This window comes from Magallana gigas, chromosome 2 (assembly GCF_963853765.1).
Source record: "Magallana gigas chromosome 2, xbMagGiga1.1, whole genome shotgun sequence".
Classification (NCBI taxonomy): Eukaryota; Metazoa; Mollusca; class Bivalvia; order Ostreida; family Ostreidae; genus Magallana; species Magallana gigas.
This window is the reverse complement of record NC_088854.1, coordinates 32,712,877-32,732,474: the sequence shown is the minus strand read 5'-3', so window position 1 is coordinate 32,732,474 and position 19,598 is coordinate 32,712,877. Positions and strand designations below refer to the sequence as shown.

Here is a 19,598-nt window from a genome sequence, read left to right as displayed (position 1 = left end):
TAACCTTATTTTTCTTTTGAGCCTAATCTTAATCTAATATTTAGGTGAGAGGGTTATAAACTGTGTGTGTATGGGGTGGGGTGGGGTCCAAAACCAGTGTTGAGACTTACCCGAGCAACCACAGCATGAGCGAGTTGATCCTCGAATGATTTCACCTGATGATCGCAGGAATCGTCCGACAATGAGGACAAATCAGACACAGCTTCATCAGAGGTCTACAAAATTACAACAAAAAAATTCATAACTCATATCTATTGCTTCTGGGTTGTATGAACAGTATGATTGTCATGTTAATGTATTTCCCTGTTGACAGGACAAAATAAGGTTACCAGTAAATACAGTATTGATGATCAAATCTTAAATTTTGTTAACATTGACAAAAAATAAATGCAATTCTTACAAAATACATGCAATTACAGAGAGAATTCATGACATATTTTTTGGACTACTGCATTCTGCATTTAATGGCTCAAAAATGAAAATTCATTTTTTTTTTACAGTCAATATTCATTGAAAAAAAAATCAAAGACAAGAAGCAAACTAAGTGCCCTTAAGATTGTTGAATGTGTAAGAATTCCATTTCCCTAACAATTACTAGACAGGTATGCATAAGTTTTTGGCATACTCAAATAGTTACATCTGCCATTAGAAAAAAAATATTCTATACATCGATAGTAATTTAATGCATTATAAACATTTTTTTCCAATTACAGCTAACAAGTTTTCTCATTTACCTTCAATTGCAGGTGTAGCCATGTATCGAAGCAAATTAATGGCCTATTAGGGGGGCATATCAAAAAGCAGTGACTCCTTACAACATTTTTTCCTGGTCAGATTGTCTACACTGCTATATTTTAAATACTTTTTTGGTTATTTTATGCAAAACCATGAAGGCAAAAAATACCTTCAGAGATATGATCTTGATATATTTGCAAACACTCTTTATTTTGTAACATAATAGGCCACAAAAAACCCTTGAGACAGTCCCTTCAAGATAAAGCCCAGGGAATATCAATACTAGGTAATGACAAAGCTACAATAACTGATATAATCTACCTATAAACACAGGGACTACACAGGGACAAGTTAACATGTCAATATTTATACGTAGTCGCTTAAACAGAAGTTAATCGGCAAAACAACAGGAAATCTTGTATAATCAATGGCCATACAAGGGGTGATAACTCCTCAGCAAAGGACGGCAGCAAGAAACATCCAAGGGAGATAAAATTCCAAAGAGAGAGATGAAGTTTTTATATAATGCTGTGACCAAAATCCATGATCCATGCACACACCTAAACCGCAAAGGAATCTTTATTTTAATCTTTATTTTGGTAGCAGTGGGTGGATAAAGGGAATGGCTTATTCATGTAGGTTTTGGTTGAGTAATATTAAGTTTACTATCCTCAATAATCAATTTGAAAATAAATTCTTGTGCAGGATATCAGCCAGACAAGAAATCAATACAGCCAGGTATAATAGACAGAATTACATAATTTTCTTGAGACAGTGCATGCATGACCAAACCATTGTGGAATGTTCAAATAGCTAGGAAATAATTTTCATATTAATTAGAGACAGTTGTCTGATTCATTTTTATTTCCATCACACATTTGTCTTGAGGCAGAAAATGAAATCTGCCCATTCATAAATGCTAAGACAATTCAATTCCTCAATCTGTACTTTTGCATTCTTGCTACATGAATGCTAATTTGACCACAGAGCTAATTCAAGTTTTATTACGAAGTTATCCTTTAAACACATTTTTGTGGCTACAAATTTTTGAATATATCATATGAACATGGCAAATTGTATGCAGACTTTCTAAATATAATGTAACCTCGCCAATTGTTTTTTGGCAAAAGTAAATCTACCTACCGGTATAAAAAATTAGAAACTGCACATCATTTGCAACTCTTTATATTATATAGTATTAATTACCCGGTACTTAAGATTGCTTGAGAGTAACCTGCATTTCAAAAATCACAAATTGTTGTAAGTGAAATTTTCAATTTTGACTGATCAATGTCCTTCAGGGGTGGGTGGAAAAAAATGTAGGCCTAGGGTGGGACACAACAGGCCATACGTCCAGTAAAATGGGGTAAGGAGTTGGGTGAATATTAAGTGAATAAAGGAAATTCCATCCAAAGTATCAACATGTTCGCAATTTTTGTGAACCAAGATTACAGATACTTGCAAGTTAACTAAGGTCAATGTTTTGTGCAAAATTTTAGTACTTACAACATCAATAGATTCTCCAAAACTCTCCTCCACTAGCTTGGAGACAATTTTTTTCACTTTCTGGACAGTGTCTGTGGCTGATTGTGATGGGGTACTATCAAAACCTGTAATCGTAAAAAAATATATATATATAAAAATAATTTACTACTAATTGTGTTTCTCATAGTTAAATCCCGCATGTAAGCCTTTCCTATTCCCTTGCGTAACAAATAAGTCAAGCATTCAAATCTTCTTCAAATACATTTCAAACATTGATTGCTTTTACTTTCGTATTTATTTTTTTCTCGGAATTGACATTTCGTTAATCAAATTGGAAATGGGTCTAAAAACTTCTTCAAAAATTTGAACTGGCAAAAGACAAAAACAAAAATTTCATTGACAGAAGATTTTCAACTTTGAGTGCCTAATAACAGATATATATGGTATGCTGTCTTCAGCTTATGATTAATTGTTGACAAGAACAAATAGGTATCACGCCATTGAGTGTTGTGTTAAAAGTCTTCTGAAGAGCTCCAGTTATCATTAGCACTTAGACCCTACTGATAAACTTGCTACTCATAAAAGGGATTTTTTCTCTGGGGGGCATGTTCACAAGAAAAGGTCTAGTGACCAGAGTCGTAAATATCGTAAGTACCCAGTAAAACTGCTTAAACCACAGATCGGGTGGGTGTTCGAGTTTGAAAATCCTCCCCAAAATATTTGTCTTGGGATCTATTCTAATTGAATAAGATCAGAAATCCGAGCCATTACCTGGCATAAGTCTCTTTGTACCTGAGCCGAGATTTATTTTGGTCACTGGGGTTTGAGTGTAGTGGGTCAAATAAAAAAAAATAATCTTATCATTTTCTCACCCGAAGGTTACATGAAATTGACATCTTTGTAACCTTTTTAGTGGGAATCGGAGATACTTTATCTTTTGGTCAAATAAAATTTGCTCCGTTTCACCCAAATCTGACTTTTCATTTTAAATTTAATCTATTTTAATGACTCTGAAAACAGATTCTTTTTGTTGGTAATGAAGATAATAATCTGATATAGTTTGTTTGAATTTCAACTTTATGAGCCCTTGCGATTTTATTTTAAAGAGGCTAGCCTGGTGCGTAAACCTTCAATTAAACAGTTAGCTTTTTCCTTCTTTTATATATTACTTCCTTATGAAAAGAAAAACATCAATTGTAAATTTAAATCTTCACAATACACATATCCATGTCAGAAAGCCGTATAAAATAAGACAATATTTTTTTAAATGATGGCAGCGATTTAAGTATATATATGTCCTACTTTCGACAGCCATTTCCAGTCGCTGGGAGACACCAACCAAGAGTTCCCGTAACCTTGATCTGTATTTCTCCAAAACTTCTCCATCTATAAAATAGACATAAGATAGCGTATATAGCTGTATATGCAAAAAATTAAAAATAAAAAAACTTGCAAACATAAGCAAATAGTAAAAAATGTCTCTAAAATTGTGTCATCGTTCTGTCTGATAAGAAATTCAGTACATGTGCTATAGTTTTTGAGAATTTCATTCCACCTTGCAAGTAATGATTTTCCCCTATCTAACTTTCATGCATAATGCATCAAATGAGGCAAATGAATTCTATTGATTCAATTCACTATCAACTCAAATATATAGGGCAAATGCATCGCCTCAACCATGCAGTTATACGAAACCTATATTTTATCATATTTCAAAAATGAACCGGGTGCAAAAGCAACACAAGTTGCACAGCTTAAAAAGTTTTATTGCAAGCGTAGGTCTTGACAAGATAGAAAAATGCAAATGGGGGGGGGGGGGGGGGCTCTTACATGAAGTACTTCCATAGCTAGACCCTCCACTCAGAACTGGCTGCTCCAAAGACTGGTGTAGATCGTGGAGCAGGGAGCCAAACTTGGAGTTGAACTTCTTCTCTTCTGTTCCCTTGTAATGTTCAAAGGCTTCTTTGTATATATCTGAAAGAACAGAGAACATCTTATTTTTAACAGAAATCTGTGTAAATTTTCCCAAAAAATTCCAATTTTATCCTAAATGTTGCTTCAAACATGTTTGTGTCTGTTTCACATGAAATTTCACACAGGAAGAACACATTTATTTCGTGAAGAATGTAAATTTCTGTGCATCTGCTCGAAATGAACAACAGCAGATACCTTCTTTACTTTTCTCCTTGGGGATGTTGTCGACTTGCACTTCTGCTGTACTGCTGGCATGGTTGTTGTTGTTGCTGTACAAGCTTTTCTTGTTGTCATGGTTCAGAGTTTCCACGGAGGATGCACGAGATCGTGTGATGTTGGTGGTGGCAGTAATAGGAGCTGGCCCTATGGACTCAATTTCTGTAAAACAACACCCAGGATGTTAGAAATGATGTTTTACCACCAAAAAAATTGCAGATGGATTAAGTCATCACAGATGCAACCAATACAATTTACATGTATATCATGTTCATGCAGTTTTGTATAAAAAGTAAAAAACATGGAAAGTTGAATTTTTTGCATGTAAAAGTGCATGGAAGGCATGATACGCTGAAGATCCCATTGTTCATTTTGAATTTTGAGTTAATTTAATCCAAAGGGTTAAAAAAAAGAGAGGATTTTTTCAAAGATTTAGGTCATGATACAGCAGTTTTTCCTTTTTTGTAATGTACTTTCTTTCTCAGTATGAGACATCAGAAAACTGCTCATTAAAGCAAGAGAGCCTTTTCAAAACCAGTTTCCACAAAAGCATCAGATATGTACTCTATATACATACAAACATGACTATGTAGATATATATTAAGATGTACCTATCTTATCTGTAATATTGAAGGCCAACCCTTGATGTATTTTATGAAGACAGTTACAACTAAAGCATTTGTAAGAAAAAAAAAGATCCACAATACAAAAAAATCACATTTTGGGGGATTTCAATAAATCATATAAATGTATATACAATTCCCTTCTGACAATAGATTTGTCATTTATCATTGGCATTAAAAGGGACCAACAATTGTACCAGTACATAACTTAAAATTATGGCCTTATTTGATGAGAGAGGACCCTGGATGACCCCATGTGAATTGTTAGATGACAGAAAGCTAGTACATGTACCTAAGTACCTAAATGTTTTGAGTTTCCATTGTATGCAAAGACCATTTATAGGAAAATTCTTCAAGGGTACTTGATTTTTGCCCTCTGGGTGAGTTTGAAATTCAATGAAAATGACGACTTTCAAAGTATCAGTGGGTTCAAATATATTACGAGTAGTCTCTATGATTCACAGTTGGGGAGCCAGATTTGACTTCTCTTTATGTGAGTGCCCTTGCATTGTGACAGAACTGTAAATACTATACTAAAAGCTCCAATAAGTGACCATCCATGTTAACCATATCTGACTCAGTATTCTGTCAACAAAAGGCAAGGAACAACAATTACTCCATAATGAACAATAGCGACTTGATTGTCTTTGCTTGTCAATGCTTACAAACACTGGGCTGGCCTGTGAAAGGCACCCAATGACATTACACACTGAACATCTCTATTCAGAAGGGATTTTTATATCTTTTCATGGCGCTATATTCCATATATACACTCTATATATATGTAACAATGCATTTACCAACGTAAAAAGAACACGTTTCAACGCTTGTAAACAACTTGTAGTACAGAGGTTGTTGTTCTCATGGGGATACCGAGGTCACAGACACAAAATTTGCAACATTACCAACACACCTGATATTCTCACCCTTTTGCGTCTTCTTAAAGATTTGTATTTGTAACCCTTGTACGGATTTGAGTTTCGCCTATGTCTATCCAAAGAACATGAATGTCTTTTAACACCACTTGACAAAGATCTAGCAGTTGTCCCATCCGCATTGAAGTAAAAAGTCTCGCAACTTGTACATCCGTTCTGGTTGTTATTTCTCTCACCAGGCGCTTTGAATTTAGTCCGTAGAAGCACAAACCATTTCGAGAAAAATCCACCAAACCAGCCCAATAAAAATCCAGGACAGGTCATCTCCTCTTTTGAAAACTAACTTTCTTGACAGCTAGATCAAAAACACATCAAACCACAACTGTCCTTAGAAAATCCTCTTATAGTCAATTAACAGTGTTTATAATAACTATTAAATCATGGTAAATTGGCCAGTTGAACAAAGGATCTAAAATGACCCCTCAGTTTTTGGGGCCCCAAGGAAAGCAATGCAACTTCATTAAGGTACTATTGTGTTTTTTTGGTCAGACAATCATTGTCTTTTTCTTTGAGCAGTGTTAAAACTGTTAAGGTGTCTGGGTCTTTTTTGTCCTGGGTAAACAACTTCCTTCTTATCATCTAAACTAAACAATGACCCATTAACAAACAAATCTATACTGACACTTAATTGATAACATGTGACAAAACAATAAAAAAGAAGATTTAACTTTTGCTTATTATTGTCATGGTTTTAATCTCTCTCTCTCTCTCTCTCTCTCTCTCTAAAAATAGAATTTAAACATCAATCTTATGATTACTTTACTTAATTAAAGTAAAATATATCGTTCTAATGTCATATCAAAATCCCCATGTAACAAAAACTCCCAAATCTATAACCATTCTAAACTCAATTCCTAAATGTCAGTAATCTGTTAATAGGTCTGATGTCTTAGAATTAAACCCTGCTCTTTGAAGTTCCTTATCAAGGGCACATAGGTGTTTATAGTTCGAAGACTGCTAATTTAACCTATGTGTGTCAATTTGAAACCCTGTTATGTCAACCATCATTCACGATTTATCAGCAGTACACCGATTATCACATCAGGAACAACTTTATGCTACACTGATAAATCGGAATGTTTGATCTATAGCCAGGAGTCATGGACCTTTAGCCCACCGAAAATAAACCCTATTGGTAGTCCTTTATCTATACAGTCAGTTTTACTGCTTTCATGATCAGAAAGAAATATTTTATAGTTAAACAACAAGCCAGGATACAAAATCTTCCTCCATTTGAGAAAAATGCGCCAATTTATAAGACACGTACTACTGAAGCTCGAAAAGCCAGAACCTTCTTTTAATCTGACTTTTCCTTTTTTTCTGATTTATTGTCATCTGAGATAATAGTTAATCTGTTAATCCTTAAATGACAAGAGGACATATTTCACCACCCCCTAGGGATGCAACCCTGAAATGGGCGGAGTACAACATGTCAATTCCATCGTCTTTGTGGTGACAGCCGAGAACCATAAACAACACCCCACAACAACAAAACCTGAGGATTAAAAGGTAAATTTCCTCATCAGGTGTGCTGCTAACATGTTAGACCTGTAGGTATCCGGTGCGGTGAAGGGTTGGGTCTCTCATTCATGTTTGTGACACTTTCAACATCTGTTAATCCTAAAAACACTGTCTTTCGCTCTTCTTTCATGTTAGAGTGTTTTGTTACCTGCACATGTACTTTATGCAACAGCATGAATATCTTTATAAGTATGGCCCTAATTTGGTTCAAATACATATAGACCAAGTATATATATATAACATATGTACTATATTATGTGGATTTGTGAAAAAAAAACCCCAAATATTCATATCATTTAAGACACAAATATAATAGAATGCAATGAAAAAGTTCAGATCGAATAACTGCCTTTTTTTTGCTGCTCAATACCGATTTGAATGTTTATATCAAGAACTGCCCCCTGTGGTCTTCAAAGCAAATTTATGTGCACTTGGTATGTAGTTTATGACTGTTCTGTTAAGTCTTGATGCAAAAATTGTCAGACAGGCATATGAGTTTGTCTCAATAATCCTGGTGTAAATTTGCCTGCGTTTTGGGTGAGTTATGACCCCCAGCCACCAGGTAATGGGATGAGTAATTAACATCATTAATTAAGACAATGAAATCATTACTCTCATGCCAGTGAACATGCCTTGAGCCATAAACATCACACTTGTCTTTGCGTTTTTATCTCTTCTCTACATTCCACTGAGTTTTTTCATGTCTTATGAGAGAGAGAGAGAGAGAGAGAGAGTTTTCAAATCAGTCAATGATATGTATCTGCATGTATCAAGTCCTTTACCACACAACATTCAACCATTATCAGGGTTAAAATCCTTGCCTTATGGAGTTCAGTGTAAGATTGTGCAATGACTTGTATATATTACTTGTACCCATGGTAAGCTTCCAGCAGAAATAATTATCAATAACGTTGAATAAAATGATAAAACAAGTACGTATCTTAAATCTATATACTAGTTTATGTATATCTTTTTATGCACATTCAATATTTGTTGTCATATTAAATGAAGTCCCTAAATTAAAGAAATTAACAATTTGACAGGATTATAGAATTTCAAAATAGAAAAGTAACTAAGATATAAAGTTGACTTGGGTATATTTTTTTTTTACATACAAGTTGTCCCCAGCTGTCAAGTTAAATTTCTTTACTTTCTCACCCCCACCCATCCACTTCCAATCAAAGGGAAGGACGTTTTTGAGATCTTTATCTTTTAAATTGATAGGTTAATTCTACTTTCATTTAAGAACTCCCAAGGCCCAGCAAATTGCCAAATTTAAACTTTTAGTGACATCTTAATTTTCCCCATTTCCTGTTACAATACAAGAAATTTTGTTTTGACAGTAAACCTGATCTTGAGAAAAGAAACATGAAACTCTGGGATAGCTGATATCATAATGCGGAATTAGGTTAGAATCATGCACGAGCTTGTTCCTTTTGTCTTTTTTACACAAAGATGAACACTTAAGAGTTGGTTCATATACCAGAACATTTAAAGATGATGATTTTTTTTGTTATATGATATGTTCTGATTTTGGGCGTTGCATGAAAAAAAATTCTTAAGAAATGTATACAAATTTTTGGTACGGTAAATATTTTTTGTAATATTAATCCCCGAAACTTGAAATGGAGCATTATTAAAACTCCGAAAAAAGACCTTGGCATAATTTTCAATTTCAATAGAATGAATGGTTTTTTGCAAGTACATGTAGTGTCCCTAAAACCTCTCTCTGCAGAATTGCATCTTCTACCATAAATATATGTAATTGCATGGTCTTCATGTATATATGATAAACTTTTCAAAGTGTACAAGAAATTCTTTTCATTGAAATGCTACTGTGTCCACAACCCTATATCAACTTCATAATGACGTCAAATCTACATGTTGTCAAGTGAGGCCTAAAAGTAGTGAGAGATTTAGGCCCTCCAAAATCAATTCAATCAGAAATGACGAAAACCTAGACCAAAGTTTAATCAAATATACACCAGGCCAATTACAGAGTTCTAAGGTATCAGGGTTGAACATCCTTGACATAGTATTTTGGTGTGTGTACCTATTTACTCTATATACCTGTGTTTGGAATGTACGCAATGTCTACGAGTTCTTTTTTTTCCCTGAAGTTTAAATAGAAACTCAATACGCTGTAGCATTCAAATGCATGGTTCAGATCTCGACAGAGCAGATGCTTTAAGGACTATACAAATCTGTCGTTTGTGGCTGATAAACTCAAGATGAACCTTTGAACTGTCAAATAAAAGACACAGGACCCACTCCGATAAGTCTGCATAATTCCAAACATTTCAGAGATTTGTATCAAAGTCCCCAATATAGAAAATGTGGAACCAAACACCTCAATATTTCAAACCTATCACCACATAGCTGTTTGGTGCAGAGTATGGATATAAAGGCCAGCTATTAGTGCTTGTCTAATTTGATTGACAACCAAATATCTTCCGATTTTCAATTTGGGAAGCATCCAAAAGTTTTCTTTCCTTATACAAAGATTTTATGTTTGGTTAAATGTCTTTATAAAATTACTTTTTCCAGAAAAAAAAGAAAATTAACATGTGGTGACTTTTGTTTAACCGAGACTCAATGTAAGAGAAGATGTGCTGGAAAAGATACAAAATTAAATTCATATATTTTACAGAAGTCTTTTTTTTTCTCTTGGGGATATGAACTCTACTTAATTCAAAGAACGCAGGAAATAAAAAAATCTGTCATAATAATACACTTAAATTGTCAGGTGAGAGAGAAATCAAAGGTTTTTTTTCGAAGTTGTTATTCCTCTGTTCAGAAACTGAAGTGTTCCATGCATAAATGACCTTATTTTGTATGCTAATCGTGTCAACCTTTCTGGCAACTAAATCACTTTGAAACATTTTTTTTCCCCAAAGAGGTTGCCTCTTTTTATGATATTTTTATGTCAGAATTTCCTTTAATGAGGCATAAGATTATTTCATCCCTGACTTTCATTTTTCATTTTATGAATGTTTTGCGAAAAATTTTGCCATCAATGGAGAAGGCACCTGTCAATTTTTCCTCACTTTTCATTAGAAAGGATACCATTACTAATGTATAAGCTCAAGAAATATTGTAATTTGAAATTAATATTAACATTTTTCGAATCTTCTAAGGTTCAAGATTTCAATTCATATCCACACTGCATGCCCCTGTGCAGAGTTCAATGCTCCACTTGCTTTTTCTTTGCCATTTACTCATGACCAGACATGAACTTTTACATATTTATTCAGGATAATAAACCTAAGGAATACAATAATGTGGTTGCAACATCTAATGTGATAAATCTAATAAAATCTTTACTTTAATATTCCACCTTGGGCATTTCAATATCATTAAATTATCTTTCTAGCCCAAATAATATTCTTGTAGATCAATGCACATATTTTTGTACGGTCAAAATATCGCTGTTTTTGAACAGAATAAATTTCTGTTGGTATTTAATAGCAACATATCGTAATCTCTATCTCTTCATTAGTAATTTGGTAAAAAATTTGTCATGGATTTAATTTTGTTGAATTTTACTGCAACGAAAATAACAAAATTAAATCTTCAACGAATAGTTCTGCTTCTACTTCCGGTACATCGGTTGCTGCTCATTATTCTGTAGCTAACAAATTAAATGTTAATCAAATTATTAAGTTAATTAGAGAAGATCTAGTGACTTTAATACATGTATACAAGAATTTTTGACCATGCATCAAATAGCACATTGCTTATCATAAGAAATTTAGGTGCATTTAAACAAAAAGAATAAAAATCTGTATATTCAAATCTGATTGAATATAAACTACAAAGTAAATGTAGAACATATGTATTAAGGTGTTTAATTCAAAATCATGTGCATGTCTTTATACAGTTATGAAATTGCAATAGAGCTGTGTAATGTTAAAATATGTTTATTCAGAGAACAACATTTTCAAATTTCACCTATAAAAATTCCATTCACTGAAATTTCATAAAAAAAACAATCAGATATCAAAACAAGGTCTGTTTAATGATCCATGAATTTTATGTAGTTTATTGAGATTGAATGGATATGTCAACTTGTTCCAGTTAAATTCTGATGGAATTTTGTTTATATGTTTTTGTAAAATTTGCACAGCACACCTTTAAAAAGATCATCAAAACATCATTCTGTCTCACTGGACCACCTGCGAATTTCTCCGTCTTTGTGAAAAAATTAATTGACTCCATGCATTAACTGAATTCAAAAACAACCAAAGAGAATATATGTACATATGTTAATAAAAATTATCTTACAAAAGTGATAAAACTCTTTAAAAAGGGAGATTTTTGAACAGGTGTTGTGAAGCAATTAAATATACCTTTTTTAACCTCATCAAACAAAACTTTTTCTTTGTATGTCACGAGGTTTGAATAATTAATGCTATTTATGGGCCATCTTAGGTACATTTTTGGTCTAACCGTACTGTTCCAGATAATTTGCATTGATTTATTTGCTATACACATGCATGGCAATTCTATTTAATACAGTTTTATTTGCTCTGCAACTGCAGACACAATTCTCCATGATTGTGAATATTCCTTAAACCCCCGTTCCCTTGCACCCACAAATCTTCTCAAAAATATATCAGAAATGCAAATGTAACTTTTGGAGGCAAACCATGAAATGTATCTAAAGCATGGTTCAGGACCAAAGGCTGATCTGAACAACAACTTCTGAACGTAACCGATTGCTTATTATACCTGCAATGCTACAGGACAAACAAACAGTGAAACCCCACAATAACTTTGTGTAAATTTGCAAGACTTGAGGCTACAGACTCAATTTTCTTCCACAAAAACTGATGAATTCTGACAAAACTCTAACTAAGCAATGGGAGAAAACAGCTAGCATCCAACTTCAAAAGTGTTCAGAACAATGGTTATATTCACCTGTTGTAAAGAGATGTTGACCATTCAGAGACACAATCCAATCTTTTCCATTGGGTCTCTGATTAAATCGTTGGCCATCCCATGATCATTATTATTCAAGGCCACAAACTGACATTGAAAGGACAAAGACACACACTCTTCCCTAAAAATATTTTGACAAAAAGGTCATTTTCCAAAATACATGAAAAGACAATGTAAACTATCATCTCCAAGTCTGAGTTTCATATACCAGTACATGTAATTCTTTTAGAAATGAGCACAAACAATAAGTTTCCAAACTTGGGAGACTTATTGGTAATAAGCAAATCAAGCAACGGAAAGTCTTTTGCTAGAATGTTCAAGCATTTTACATAAAACATTGATATAATCTCTCCCTATGCCATAAATTTTGTTTTACACACAGATAGACTTAAATATACCCCTTAAGCAGGCTTATTCTACTATCATTTGAAGAATGATCAACAAAGAAGAAAGGCCATCTCAATATTGCCTTGCTACTTTCACAATAGCCTCATAAAGACCATATAATGGTATTCAAATATTATGTAATATACACTCTTCAAGTTGACTAAACGATGGTTATAAGGTCTGAACAAGACTGGAATTGGTCTATAAAACTCTCAGCATTGCAGAAAATCTTTGTCCTGCTTATCATACTTAACCACAAATGTATAATACTAACTACTTGAGCACTCGGCTGTTGTTTGACAAATCCAGTTTTATGGCAGTTGAGACATTTTACATTCTCAAGAATATCTTTGCATTCTTCGAGACCTGCATCATCAATGCAGTGTACTACACAATTGTGAGACGTACTGCATGTTTACAATTGGGCAATTTTTTGGAGTGAAACGTGTCTTAGCTATGCACTGTAATTAAGACTAGATAAAATACCTAGGATTCATGATGGGAGTGATTTAGAACGAAACCCTCTTATTATGGGGGGGGGGGGGGGGTACATCTGATATCCTGAGAAACTCCTTGCAATGTTAACTCCACCATCTGTTACATACAATCGTATTGTACATCTACGGATAAAAAATCAATACCTGACTCATACAGGGAACCCGAAACAATAACAGAAGAAAAAAATCAAACCCCTTATGAGTCCATTTGTAGGCAGAATAGCCACGACAATTGTATCCGGGCGCTTAATTGCTGTAAGAATCTTATTTGTACAAAAAATTAGCATTGGGTTCTTGTATTCCGCAACTGAAATTAAACTATAAAAGGTGTGTTATTGCAAAGATTGGACCAAGTCAATATTGGGCTAATATTAATTTCAATGACTTTCTCAGGAATATTATTGCCTAGAGAAAATGTTAAAATTTGCTCCAAATCATAATCCAAGCCATGACCAACCCAGGACAAAGAACATGTACCTTCTTTACATTAGGCAGGACACTTTAAAACTTAGAGCAAGCTTTTAAGGTATTTGGGTTGATGAAGATAAGTACCTTTGAGATTACACAATACATGTTGTATTTCAAGCCAACTCAGTCAATGCCCTAGTGATGGGGTAGTTGCAGAAAAGACACAAAAGGCAAATACTTCATTTCCACAGACCAATTGCAAAAATCATCAAGACTCTTCATCTCCCATTTTCAAAATCTCTCTCTCCATCTTGTCCTCTGTCCACTTTCTTTCTATTTTACTCTCTCACCATTTTTCTCTGAATTACCTAATCCATTCAGTCTATTCTACCTATTCTATCTATTATGCTCCCACACAATGACAGTTTTACATGTGATTGTTTGATAAGGACACAAGGACATAGGAGATCTCTCTGTGTAACACAGATTATCTTTATATCAAATACAATACCCTATGGTGTCATGGACTGTTTATTTTCTGTGAAAATGTGGATGATTAAACATCTTTTCACTCTTTTTTGTCTAATTTACACAGTTTTGCCACATTTAACCAAGCAAAGAAAATGAAGCCATCCATCCATCCATCTACCCATTCATTCAACAGCACACAATTCTTAGGCAAAATTGTGTTCTACACAATAAAATTTTCAAATACTTTAGACTAAAAAATAATAACCCCAGCCTTTGACGTAGTATTAGCAAAAATATTCAGATAAAATAAAATAAAATTCTGTGTGGAAATTTCTCAGGGACATGCAATATGATAATTTCCCATTTATGCTAACACATGTAGTAAGATAGTCCATATTACGAAATACTACGCTCCTTTAAATATTGTACAGTACCTACGCAAAGAATAAATTCTAAAATATAGATATTGATAGCTGCAACTGTATGATTCCACCTTACCATTGTCCAGTCCAATGAACCAAGTGGCATAGCCTTGTCCCTCCTTCTTTCCTCGAATCATGACCAGATGTACGGGTGGTCCAATTTAAGACTCAATCCAAAATGAGTTTCTCAGAACTGGTCCAAAGGAGAATTATTCCAACCATATTTTCCCCAAAAGAATCACCACAAATTAAAAACACTGACCAGTCTGGCTCTCCATGTTTCAAAATATTAAAGTCACTCAATCTCCTAATTTTTCAAAAGATATCTTACAATTAAAAATTAGCTGTCTGTGAAACAATTTTTTTACAGTGGACAAGTAAGTTTCTTCCTGTAGATGATAAAGTTCCTTCAGCTCTCAAAGAATCTTAAAATTCCAATGACAATTCCATTCAAATGAAAGAGAAAGAAGAGAAAAAAAATCACTCAGGTGAAAATGCTTAGCATCCTAGTTAGACACTGAATGACAGATGTGCATAACTCTCTCCATATTCCGCAAATACTTCATTCTTCTGACGTTATTCAAGCAGTGTCCGCTGATGACAAACCGTAAACTTTCTAATAAACGTAATTATCCCACACGTAACAGCTCCTTCGCTCTCTTGTTTCAAGTTTTCCACCTAATGTTATCTTTACACTACCTGGGTTTATTAATATCTCCAGTCATGATTCAATGGCAGCAGATTTTTACCTGGATGACATCACACACGGGTTAAAGGTCATAGGTATTTTAACACACTCCAGAGGCCAATACAAATTGCTCTAACAGATACACACACAGAGATCCCATGGGCTCTAAGGCCTGATGTTGTCATAGAGTGATTACATAATGGTGTATAACTTTGTTTCATCTATACACCTGATTACCTCTATCACTCAATGACTTAAGATCTCCAGACAGGGGGATCTAAAACCTCTTAAGGGTCGTAACTTGACAAAATTAACATGATTAACTTGGCTGTAAGTGTATATATTATCTATATTGTATTTGTAATTGTATTACATTGGGGAGAATTTGGTTGATCAATTTAATAATCAAATTTTATAAAAACTGGAGGGGGGGGGGATGTTAATTAGGTGTTAATTAGGCACTATGGAATTTTTAAATAGCATTAAGAAACAAAATAAACTGCCTACAAGTCTTCCCAGTTGCTTATCCTTACATTATTTCAAGTTGAAACTTTAATACAATAAAGATAATTTGTTGCTTTAATTTGCATGTTTGATTAAATGAAAGAAAAATGTATCCCTGATATATAAAGAAAAATGTTTATACATGTAAATTTTCCAGATGGCACAATTTGTGTGCATATTGAATCAATATGATATGCAAATTAAGGCTATAAATAACAGAGTATAAATTGTCATATATCTTTCACTGGCTTCAAGTTTTATTCTATTTTCATATTATTAGTTAATTTTTGCATTACTCTGACATCTGACATATGCAACAATAGGTTCTCTTACTCTAGATATATATCAAATGTGCTTTAGATCTCAAGAGTTACCTTTCTTGGACAACAATTTATAGGAGCAAGATCAAAGTCTTGCTGTAAAAATTACTTACTATCCCATAGAATTTTTAAATCTGGGTTCCCATCTTGGTCCCATTATGCTTTTGAAGCATTTCATATAGAGATGGCATACATATTGCATTGCGACTCCTGATTAAACACATCCTGCTGGACATTTTAAGCAGTATACAGTCAGTACAAGAAACTTGGACCATTGCATCTGCACATCTGTTTTGTCCATTTTAATTTACCCTTTACACATGTCAATGTATTTAGATCTAACTAGGGCGACACCAATATAATTTCTTGTTCGTCGGACATTCAGTGAAAAAGGGTACAAGCGTCCTAACGATTAAATAATATAATTATTATTTTTTGTAGCCAAATTTTTTAGGCATTACATAAATAAATTTTAAGGGGACAGTTATATTTCTTCTACTTAATGCAAAAAATAAAGCAAAAATAGAACAGAAAACACCGCAGAATTTTCGGGATGCGAGAAATTAATAATAATATTATTTGTATAGTTTTATCTAAATACGAGCGCACGCAGTCCAACGAACAAGAAAATTATATTGGTGTGGCCTAGAGGAGAAACTTGCAGTTTTAAACATTAGCCCCATTGCAGATATGCTCTCGATCTACAGTCAGTCAAGGATGAATGGGATTTCCTCAGTAGATTGAGAATTGACCCACTGCTGGAGCTTAGAGAGTGAGTCCTCTGGAAGCTCTTGGGTTTATAAGCAATTTCTGTTGACAAAATGGATGCTTAATTAACAAAGCTCTGTTTTAGATTTACCCTATGAAACTGCCACTCAGGTTGGTGACTATCTCAAAGGGCTTTGCTTTTAAAATGCAAAGAGCTAATTTCTGTTCGCTGCACACCCTCTAAACATGTGCACTCTATTGATGAAGTTTAAAACAAAGTGGGCCATAGGGAGAGAAAATATAATTTGGACAAGGATTTTATATAGAACATGTCTTCTACCTTGACTCTTGATTCAGACAATTGGTTCAAGTACATTGCACCTACAATTTCTGACCCTCAATAACATTGTATTATAGCAATACAGGTATTATCAACATCACGTAAATTGTTTGTTCTTCAAAAAAGTATTAGTAATTTTGTCAATTTGAAGTGGAACCGGCAACAATATAAAGATGTTTAAAGTTTTGTTTCAAATATTTCATGATTATGGTACGGTACATGATATGCTTAAAAAATGATGAATTAGGATGTAAAATCTTAACACAATACATCTTATAACTGGTATTTTTCTTCTTTTATTCAACCCCATTTTTTTTGTATCTGTGTAATTTTCTTATCATTATCAAAACATCTCAACAATTTACAAGTTTTGGGGGTTTTTTACAGTAATTTTATTAAGAAATTCTTTTTTCGCCCTACAACATTTTTTACCTGCAGCTGTATTTCACAGTTAAGGCAAAATGAGATACGTATATCTAGGTGGCCTCTGCAGGAGATATTATCTCATATTTGGATGTATATAGTGTTAAAAAATAATTTTTAAACAAATAGATAAAACAAGCAATGTGTTAATTTAGTTATTCTTTACAAGGAATATAATGTTCACCAATACAATCTTGCTGTTTTATAACCCCGTGTATCAAATTACTTTGTCACAGAAAAAGCACCCCTTAAGTCACATGCTTGAACTCATGACAACGATGGGATCACACGATATATGTAATATTTGTAAAAAAAAAATTAAAAAATAAATAACCAGGTAACAGATCTCCCTTGTTCCTCCTCTTTTACATTACGCTCTTGACTATTACATATGATGACACGCAAGATAATCTTCAATCATTTTAACAGCCGCATTTCAAGTCTTTTATGAAACAAAATATTTTTAGAGAGAAAGAGAGATGGAAATGGGAGAAGAAAGAGGGTGTGAATACCAATAGACATCCTAATGGATAAGAAATAAAGTTCAGAGTTCTTATTCGCAGAGCATGCCATGAGTTAGCGGGTACGTAATTTAACTTTTCATTTTTGAAATAAAAGCATCCAATATTCAGAGCATCGGATCTGCATATTGGGATTGAACCATATATGGTATAAAAAGTGATTTTAAAGGACAAGGTTGATTACAGTTATAAATAAACATACTTTTTGGCATTGACAAAGTTTTTAAGTAAAGCACATTTTATGCCATTTAGGTTACCAGTAAGACATCTAGCTACTGATATATCCATTTACGGTTATGTAACAAATTGTTTCCAAAAAAGGTATACCGGTATATATTAAATGGACCGGTTTCTGCATATCCCAATTCTCAATTTCTGGTCTGATCTGCTTCTTTGTGAACAGCAGAGTGGATCAGAAACCCTTGATTTAAAAAGACGGGTTACTTTGACTTTTCTTGCTTTACTATGCAATTGGATTCATTGAATAAGAAAATTGAAACATTTTCTTACCTGGTTCCCCTTCACTGTTGGCGCCGAGAATCTCCTCGTCCCTTCCTCCATCTTCTGGGGCGGAGAACCCCCCTCCTCCTCCTCCTCCCCGCCGGGACCCTGATCTGAGAGAGGTCAGGAAATTGGGGTCGTAGCCAGTGTCACTCTCATTGTCCGCTGAAGATAAAAACGGAAATTAATTATCATCATCCATTAAATAATTATTGGACTATATGCTATTGTCTTAATCTACTATGTTAATATATATATAGCAATTGTTATATATTAAGCATCAAAGCAAATCTGGTACTCTTTTAAATGCAAATATACAAATGATGACAATAATTCAATTTCAATATATTGAAAACAATCAAATCAACACATGAGAGAGAAAAAGAGAAAAAAATAACAGAAAAATGAAAAAAAAATCATAACTGCATGTACTGTACATGTTCAACGCGTGAAAAATGACAAAAAGTGTCACCTGTAGAACAAACATCGGTGATCACAGGTGTAAGTGCGACAAAGCGGAGGGCCAGGCATGCAGGTGAGACAAAAAATCAATCAGTATAATCAAAGGGGCAGGTGAGAAACAAAATAAATCATCAAACAATATTTACCAAGGAGCGTCCTCCATAAAGTGTACTCTGTAACTACATCACCTGACATCGCAGACGACAACTCAAAGGGGTATATTTCACAGCATCCTGTCAATTTCCCCACAAGAATAATTTTCCATCAGAGGAAGTCTTGTGATCATAAATACAACATAGCCAATTCATTTTTGTATGGCTTAGTCAAGAAGAATCGGACAAGAATATTCATTTCTATAAAAATTGTCCCTTTTTTTCCGCTCATCTCAGATTAACTTCCCCAGTGAATGAAAATTCAACTTCAAGATAAATTTTGACTCAAGATTTTAAAGCTATAAGCTTACAGTTCCAAACTGCTTGTGAGACCACATCTTTGTTATCAAATAGTCCCCATACT

At 33.8% G+C, this 19,598-nt stretch overlaps 1 protein-coding gene across 10 annotated transcripts in view; it reads right to left on the bottom strand.

The window, feature by feature from the left end:
* The window catches only part of LOC105319247 (uro-adherence factor A), a 59,732-nt gene that overhangs the window by 14,168 nt on the left and 25,966 nt on the right, over nucleotides 1–19,598 (bottom strand). For 7 of the 10 annotated variants that reach the window (XM_020063708.3, XM_020063711.3, XM_020063714.3 and 4 more), the window contains 7 exons: nucleotides 19,229–19,315; nucleotides 18,630–18,785; nucleotides 4,390–4,572; nucleotides 4,051–4,194; nucleotides 3,523–3,606; nucleotides 2,242–2,345; nucleotides 111–215 (listed from right to left, as the gene is read on the bottom strand). In XM_020063708.3, the coding sequence (XP_019919267.3) occupies nucleotides 111–215; nucleotides 2,242–2,345; nucleotides 3,523–3,606; nucleotides 4,051–4,194; nucleotides 4,390–4,572; nucleotides 18,630–18,785; nucleotides 19,229–19,315 (863 nt within the window). Of the gene's footprint in view, nucleotides 1–110; nucleotides 216–2,241; nucleotides 2,346–3,522; nucleotides 3,607–4,050; nucleotides 4,195–4,389; nucleotides 4,573–5,946; nucleotides 6,309–14,691; nucleotides 15,361–18,629; nucleotides 18,786–19,228; nucleotides 19,316–19,598 lie in introns of those variants that run through there. The other 3 variants (XM_011416696.4, XM_011416702.4, XM_011416700.4) reach the window with 3 other exon arrangements.